This window comes from Barbatula barbatula, assembly GCF_947034865.1.
Source record: "Barbatula barbatula genome assembly, chromosome: 9".
Taxonomy (NCBI): Eukaryota; Metazoa; Chordata; class Actinopteri; order Cypriniformes; family Nemacheilidae; genus Barbatula; species Barbatula barbatula.
The window spans coordinates 25091023-25099889 of NC_136772.1; the positions used below are offsets into that span (position 1 = coordinate 25091023).

Genomic DNA, 8867 nt, shown 5'->3' on the forward strand with positions numbered 1-8867 from the left:
AAAAGCATCTGCCAAATGAATAAATGTAAATGTATATATACTGTATATCTAACATAGGAATATATAAACAGCTTCAGAGATCAGTGATAGAAGTTTTATTTTGATGAGGATTTTGAACAGTTGTTTGACCTTGAAGGATGTTTGTTTTCTTAAAATTGGTTTGAAGGCAAAGAAAAAAAACACATACCCAACTTTACTAACTCTTGGAATTCATTTTAGCTTATATCTACATAGGCTTTGTCTCGGCAGACTAGATTGGCTAGTTAAGGAGTGAACAAGCATAATCGGCTTAATAATTAACTTATGCTCTCCGAAGTTTTGTTGGGAAAATACATTTGGCATTGTAAAATAACTTTATTCAGCCAGAGTTTAAACCTTTTCAAATGCAGATTGACCACACTGAAAAAAAACATGTACAGAATTGTTTCTGTTATTTTTGTTACTGGTTTTTCACGTAAAATATAAAAAAACAGGACAACAATTAATTACATATCCTTATATCCTTTATTTTAACGGGAAAAAACTGTTATGTTACGGTACATTTATTTTTTTACAGTGCACCCAAAATAAGACATATCAGCTGGTATATACCACAACACTTACCAGCACATCCACATCAGCACAAGTCCATGAAGGGCCTTTCTTAATGATGCGTGCATTTTCAAACGTCTCAATTTGAAGGCTGTATAATCTGAAGGTCACATTTGTTCACTGCATACATTTTCTGATTTCAGTTAAAAAAACCTTTCTTTTGAGTAATTGAGTAATTTTTTACTAACCCACATGACATACAACATGTTTTAAAACATCCCGGCATGTTTGGAGCACAAATGAAGATATCTAGGTGACATCTGAGAGATTTCCAGGTCTCATCATAAAAAAACAACTCAATTTAGATTTTGAGGTGAACTTTAAATTTACGATTGAATCATTGTAATTGTATTCTTACCTTGACATGTAATGGTTTCCTTTCTGAAATACAACCTAAAATAATAAACCTTGGTGATGTATGTGCTCGACCAAAGCGATCTCCGGAGGACGCAGCCTTCGAATTGAAACGCAGCTAGTATCTTCATCTTCTCGAGCTCAGCAGACCACACTATCTTGTAGTGAAGCTGTCTCTGTCTGTTTAGTCACTGCAGTTTGCCTTAAAACATGATTTAGAGAGAATATCTCACATCAAGAGAGATTCACTATTACAAAACATCACGACATAGGGAGAACAAATACATGAGGATGTGTTCTGTGTTTATGACTTATTCAGTTTCCTCCAGCACATTGTTCCTTGAACATTGAATACAATTTACTCTGAATTTGAATGAATTATGGTTAGATTATGAGAAGTGTTTCCTGCTGGTTTATCATTGATAGAATGAAGGAGAGAAGAGAACATCACCTGCAGCGATGTGAAACTCTTTAATGATCAAATCAATGAAGAGACTTCCGTCCATCCGCCTCTTACAGTGAACAAACACAGTGAGAATACAAGTTAATGCTTGGGGTCAGATTTACTACACAGGACACACTAGAGCGAGCGCGATTACACAGATGGAGTGGACATTTCTGCTGTGATTTACTAACAAGCAGAACAATTAAACAACACAGACGCGATATCTTATTCCCATAATGACCAACGCAATCTACCAAGAGCAGCGCAGATTAGCACAGGGTTTAAGACGTGCTTTTTTTACGTTAAATAATGGTGCAAATACAAGGACGAGGGCAAAACTAAGTAAATCATGTCGCGTGATTCATTTAAATACTCTCCTCCAATAAAGTCTGAAGATGAAACTCATACAAATGCAAATGCATTAGGGTCAGTCGCAACACTGATGTGTCCACACCTTTTCAGCGCAAGTTGTACTGATATCTTTAGTAAATATGCACATATGTCGTTTTTTTAACCAAATGAGCGTGTTTGCATAAAATAAATGTGTTACTATTTAGTCAGATGGCCTAAAAATGAATACTGCTTGTTCAGTAAATATGTGCATGACACTCGTGCATGATGAAATGATGAAAAAAGGCATACAAGAAATAACACTAACCATGAAACATGCAAGATCCGTGTATACTGATTCCACCGATTTCTAATTGTGTCCTCGTTTGAAAGACCCAACTAAGTCTTTTTCATTTGTGATGGTCTCCACGACATGGTGGCAGAAGGAATGGACAAAGCCTTCTTTCTATGCGTATACATTTTGGGCGGTGTTGTTCAACGCATCCCGTGAACTGACGTAGAAATGTGGGGGCGTGTTTAAACGAGGCGCTTTAGGCCCGATTCACATTCCAGGTCTAAAACCGTGCGGAAACGCGAGCCACACCTCTTTCTTTCTTCAAATGACCCGTTGTGCAGTGCACACGCAGCACTCTGAAAAGTTGAACTATTTCCAAATCGACATGGCACCTAGAAAAAGACGCCCTCTTTTTGTGCATGCCTGCCGTGCATCTACATTTAAAATAAGCAATATGAGCACGGAAAAGACGCGAATTGTGAATCGTGCCTTAGGCAGGTTTGGATGAGCATCCGCTTTTAAATAAAACATTTATTTTGGTTTGAAACTAACATTTTTGCAAAATTACGTCTCAAATCTAAGCATGAACAGCTTGTAACACACAAGCTCCAGGAAAACACGAAATTGCATCATATGACTCCTTTAATGTTCATACATTCTGGCTTCCTCGTTTGTTTGTAGGGTTTGTTTAAAACGCGCCGCTGCTCGTGTTAAAAACTAAATTCATCTTCTTCTTCGTTGAACTCTGTTGACCTTCTGAAGATGCAGCTGTGGAGAAGATGGACGTCACTCTTCACATTTACCATTTCCAATTGCTTCTTAGCAAATAAAAATGGCAGGCAAGCCACAGAGCGAGCTGTGCAATAGAGCTGACAAATGCCCAAAAGCTATATTACCTTCAGAGTATCAGAGCCGGCACCGGCACCGCTCATCTATCCTGCTAACAAACCGCTGTCAAAGGCCTCGGCTAATGTTTTACAGGACTGTCGTTTAAAAATGATTCAGGCCACAGCGAGATTTAGCCGGCCGGCGGGGGCGGACATGGGCCGCTGATAGATGTGCTGTCATTGGCCGCTGTCTGTTATTTATTTCATTATTTTCATCCTGCTTCAGCTCCAGCATGAATCACACAAGCTGACAGCAACAATTCATTCAGATGCTTACTGACGCAGCTGAAACTTCCTAAGTGGGTTTGTATGGCGCAGAACTCTGTGTGTGTGTGTGTGTGTGTGTGATAGAAGAGATCCGATAAACACACTCACCCACGGATGTGTACAGTCAGACTTCCATTAAAGAAAGGGTTGACGTGTCGTGTGTGTGTTTTGCTTGGTTTGTCAAGCAGCTGGATATGTAGGTTTCATCAGCGTGTCAAGAGCGTCATTGATTGTGTTGACCTCAGCTGTTATTGACTGAACTCATTCAATGTCCTCTTTAAAGAAAAGTGTTATAAGACACACTTGAGGATGGTGGTGAAGTCAAATGGTTTATCCCTTAACAATCTATATTAAATACAGCGACAGAGACGTCCCAAACTGACTTCTGCTTCCACATGAAAGCAGTCTGTTTAAGTTCTTGAGTGGATGAGGATTGTGTCGATCTGTAACTGTTTTAATCATGTGGATGATGGGTGATAGTCCTGGAGGATGCTTCATAGTCAAGTTATCCAAACGTCAGATGGTCATCATCTCTCATCATTCTTTATACTTCTCTGTCAGTCTATGTTTCTAAATAAATGAACTGCATTCATGTGTTTTTGTGTGGGTAGAAATCGGCATGTGCACCTGTGCTTGATTTGAGATGTAACGGTCATGGTATCGTGGAAATGACGTATTATTGATCTCATTCCAAGCTGACTGTAAGAGGGTCTGGGGTCTGTGTGTATTAGTCCAGAACATTACAAATCTCTGACATTTGCGTCAGTCGTGTCGTTTTAAATGGGGATTTTTGCCTGAGGTTTACTTTAATTGAGTAACGTGACATTTCTTCTCAAAGAAAATGAAATTCAATCAATTGTGTTTTTATTCACATGAAGACTCCTTGAAATAATCAACTGGAGTGTTGGAATAAAACACAAATATATGACAGTGTGAGCCAAACAGAGATCTGATCGCATGAAGAGAAAACTGAGAGCCATTCCTTCATCAGACAAGACGTGAAGAAATAAGAAGCATTTATAGCTGTCCACAATGTTCAGATGAAATGATTTCTGTTAAGTGATGTGATTGTCTTGAGTAGATTATATAGAGAGAGATGTTTGTTATCCGTAATCACATTTTATTATTTTGGTATAGATTTGTGAATGGATGGAAGACATCACAGGTTCTGTTGTTAGATGGAGTCTGATATGTTTACAGTAATCCCAACTATGACTTCACTATTTAATGCTATTTCATGTGTTACATATATGCTAATTATTCTCGTTTCATTTGTCATATTAATTGATCATATGTTCCATAGTCTCAGAAAAAGACCATTTTAGAAGATTACAATATTTTTATGACGACGATAAAATGTACAATAATGCCATGTATTCTATTCCTAATGTATGCTATATATAGTTATTATATTTTTAAAGGTCATTTGAAACAATGTAGCATTGCAAAGAATGGCAAAAATGTAACAGATGTGAATTGAATGTGAGTTTAAATTCAGTGCTAAATGCATTTTTTATTATTATTACTTTCTTGATTATTTGCATTAAATTGACATCATAATAATGAAAATAACATGTCAAATGAGCAGCAGACATTTTCTGCTATAAAGCCAAGATCTAACAATCCTATAGCTGTTGCTGACAACAACTCTGAAATGAGTTCGAAGGATTCTTTACATTCACATATGTCAGCCTGAAATAGAAAGCGAAGGTCCGTTTGTTCTCTGGTGTGTTTTGTGCGTGAGATGAGAATTTGTGAGGTTCAGAGTTTAATCAACAGAAGCCTCACAGTCAGCAGGAGTTCAATCACAGGTTGGGTTAGTCCTCAGCGGGGATGTCCAGGTCTCATGCTGATTATAAACAGAGCCAGTCTCATAAGCACTACATGTTTTTAGATTCAATGTTCAATTGAAACATCAGCTAGAAGTAAATGACAATGCTTAAGCCAGGACCAACCCTTAGTTAAATTAGGATATTTTACCAGGATGTTTATGTAAAAACATTACTGGTGTGCATCTTGAGACAAAACAGTGGCACTGATTTATTGTAGGATGTCTCAGGTTGAGATCTCTGTAGGTAGGACATTCGTTTTAGTCTGGGACTAGCCTTGAGCCGTCTGTGAAACCGAGCATCAATGTTGAGAACTGTCCTCTCTTGTCACAAGTCTTGCCGGAGACATAATGATAAACAACAAACGAAAACAAGAAGATCTTCATTATAACTGATGTGTGTATATATATATAGGCTACTGTAGCCGATCTCTCGAATCAAACAAAACACACACGCACACACAAATCTACTTGTGAATATTTCTCCAGTAACTGACACAAATACGTCATTAAGATTTCAATGTGAATAATTGTGTCTGATAAATGTTTTCTTTCTTTATGTGCTGAATTGGTCAGCGTGTGCAGGATTTGAGAAACATTCATTTATGAATCAAAGCTCAACTTGAATCAGTGCTTAAACGAAGCAACACGTGTACAAAACCTTCACGCGAAAGTCCAAACTTAAGTTCATCTGAGTAAGCATCTATCTGTTGTTATTGATTTGGTTTTATACATGTTATTTTTCATCAATGGTTACACTCCACCGAGGTCTGGGAGTATCGTGTATATTTATAAATATAATCGTATGATTTGTATTTATATTTGAATCGAAGCGTAAAAATGAAAAGAAGTCCCGCCTCCTCCGATCTTTACGTCATGATCAATTTGATAGAGGAGGGCGGAGCTTGTGTGAGAACGCGATTGGCTGTTTTCTCTTCCTGAAATTGACGCGTTTGTACGGAAGGAGCTTAATGCGGAAGTGAAAGATGCTGCATTTGTTTAGACATTAAATACACTGAATTCTTACTCATTAGTTTTGTTCTATAGCAGAAGTCACTGAAGGGTTGAAGCGGCTGCTTGTTGTCTTCATACACTAAATGGAGGTTAGCAGCACGAGCTTGTTATGGTTGTTTGTTGATCGATGGGTATTTAACAGTTAATGGAAGCTCACGTCAAGGTTGTTCGTGAAATTCCTTCGTAATATTATTGCACTAAAAGAAATAACAAGTTTAGTTGATTTGTCATTTCTTCCGTTGATTGTTTATATGGTGCAGATATCTCATTATACATTCACAATGGTAAGACTCTGGTACCACATGACTTCCATATATATATATAGATGGTGTTTACGTGGTGCTTTATGGAACGTCTCATGGTTATTGTTATAATAACCTACAGGGTAATATCACGGTACATTTGGCAGATTTTTGCACATGAGTGTAATCTATTAGGGTTAGGGTTATATGAAGTGTATGGATGATGATGATGATGATGATGTGTTTTATCTCACACCTGCGACAGGACGCAAACCCGGAGACGATGACGTCACCGTTAGGGCAGGTGACCGGCAAGTCAAAGGTAAAGCTTCAGTGTGATTGTCTAAAGAAGTGTGTCTCATGACTGATGTGAAGAACTCTGGGATTGATATGTTTTTCTCTTTGAAGTTGGAAACTCTGTCAAAAGAGGATCTCATTAAATTTGCAAAGAAACAAATGGTGGCAATGCAGAAGATTAAATCCAAATGTGCAGGTAACATTTTAGTTTTCTTAAATGTCCTTGTTCATTTACGTTTTTGACAGATGCTTTTATCCAAAGCAACTCGCATTATTCTATACGTTTGAGTCTGGATATGTGTAATCCCTGGGGTCGAACCCATGACCTTGAGCCACAGCAAGCATCATTTGAAGAATATAACAGGGTTGGTGTTTTTCAGATTTGGAGAAGGAGATGGAGGTGCTCAGAAGTCCTTCAGATGACACAGTTATTCAGGTTTGTGCTACTTGACATGTGAATTTATTTGTAAAGCGTCTCAACTTAAACAACAATCACTGTCTCTTATAGAATCATATTGACATATAAAATGAATAAATCTGCAATGTGTTTTATAACACAGTCATCTTCCTTGTCATGATACATTAGAAGTGCTTGACTGAATTATTTCAGTGATATAACGCTATTATTGGTATTATAAACAAGTTTTCTAAATGCTATTGCGATGATATCTCTAAGAATTTTCTGTCTCAATGTATTTGGTGTGAAGGTTTGTGATGATTAATCTGTTGATGTGAACAGGAGCTGAGGGAGAGAATGGATGCTGTTCTGCTGGAGAAAGCCGAGACTCATCAGAGTTTAACATCACTGCGTAAAGAACACGAGGAGCTCAAGAGACAAGCACATGTAAACAAATATTTAAAAATGATAGAATTCATTACCACCCCTTAGTGGCTTACTGATAACGGTGTGTATGTGTATACAGCCGTGGAAACATTTAAGACAACATTTCAAAATGTATTTTGGCTTTACTGTTTCATTCTGTGAACTACTAACAATGTTTCTTAGAAGTTTGAAGTTGCTATTAGCATTTATTTGCATAAAATGAAAACTGGAGAAACAGGTGAAAAGATGCTGTTTGTTTTTCAGATTCAAAGTTCAGTTTCACTTTAATGCAATACTGCAGACATATTTCTACACGTATTTAGGAATAGTCTGTCAGTCTTTCACATCGCTGTTGGATGACCTTGTCACTCCTGAGGTCAGATTTTGTTGAAATTCAAAAGACACTGAAATGGAATATCCACAACACATCTAAAGGGCGCTACATTTTTCCATGGCTGTATATATATATGTATACATAAAGTACATCTATTTATTTTCTACAGCTGTCAGGTTCCTGACAGGTGATGTGTGGTAACTGTCAGATAACAACAAACCGTAAGGAGATGAGGTACATTTATGAGCTGAATGATTCTTCTTGTTGTGATGAATGTTATAATTGCAGGAGACAATGGAGAAGTTGACGGTGCTTCAGGATCAAGTGCAGATTAAGAATAAAGAGTGTGCAGACCTGCAGAAGCACACCGCCGGACTCACCTCTAACCTTCAGAGCATCTGTGGGGAATATGAGTCCAAGATATCTCAATATCAAAGAGAACTGGAGGAATCCAAGCGGCAGTTTACGGTCGAGATTGAAGCTGTTAAAGACTCTCAGCAGCTGAGGCTCACAGAATCCCATCAGGAGATGGAGAACCTCCAGCAGGAGATCCACAGACTGAACCGACAGTATGAAGATGATGTGAGAGAGCTGGAGGAACAGCTGGAGATGAACGCTGCCGACTTTGAGAAGGAGAGAGAACGGCTGCTGGCACTTCACGATGAGCTGTCCGAGCAGCTGGCGCTGAAGGAGGGATTCCTCCAAGACGTTCAAGAAGAAGAGGAGGACGCTGCTGCTGCCACCACCACCACCAGAGTCATTCAGGAAGATGAAGGAATCACCAAGACGCTGGATTCCCAGCCAGCTGACGACTCCAGCGATGAAGCTGCCATGCTCAAATCTGCGCTGGAAGATTTGCAGTCACGGACCGTCATGCTTCAGGAAGAACTGACCTTTCTGAGAAACGTGAAGCTGGAGCTGGAGTCTGAGCTGAAGCAGGTCAAACATGAGTTCACCGTGGAGAAGGAAGAACTGGAGTTCAGAATCAACGAGCTTCATATGAACAAAGACGAAGGAGACACGTCTGTAGACAAGACAGGAAAAAGATGCAGAATCTCCGTAGAACGTCATCATCAGAACGTCCAAACCACGGAGGGCGAAGATGTGAAGCCAGAGTTGGACAACAGTGCCGAACATCAAGAAGAGATTCCTCAGACAAA

General features: G+C 38.7%; 1 protein-coding gene across 2 annotated transcripts in view; it reads left to right on the top strand.

Moving 5' to 3' along the window:
* Positions 1-5914: 5914 nt before the first annotated feature.
* gcc2 (GRIP and coiled-coil domain containing 2) overlaps positions 5915-8867 on the top strand; it is a 16114-nt gene continuing 13161 nt past the window's right edge. The window contains exons 1-6 of one of the 2 annotated variants that reach the window (XM_079464296.1): positions 5915-6100; positions 6519-6575; positions 6662-6746; positions 6931-6986; positions 7290-7394; positions 7996-8867. The exon at positions 7996-8867 is cut by the window's right edge and continues 946 nt beyond it. In XM_079464296.1, coding sequence (XP_079320422.1) covers positions 6095-6100; positions 6519-6575; positions 6662-6746; positions 6931-6986; positions 7290-7394; positions 7996-8867 — 1181 coding nt within the window. In that variant the 5' untranslated portion in view covers positions 5915-6094. Of the gene's footprint in view, positions 6101-6518; positions 6576-6661; positions 6747-6930; positions 6987-7289; positions 7395-7876 lie in introns of those variants that run through there. The other variant, XM_079464297.1, reaches the window with a different exon arrangement.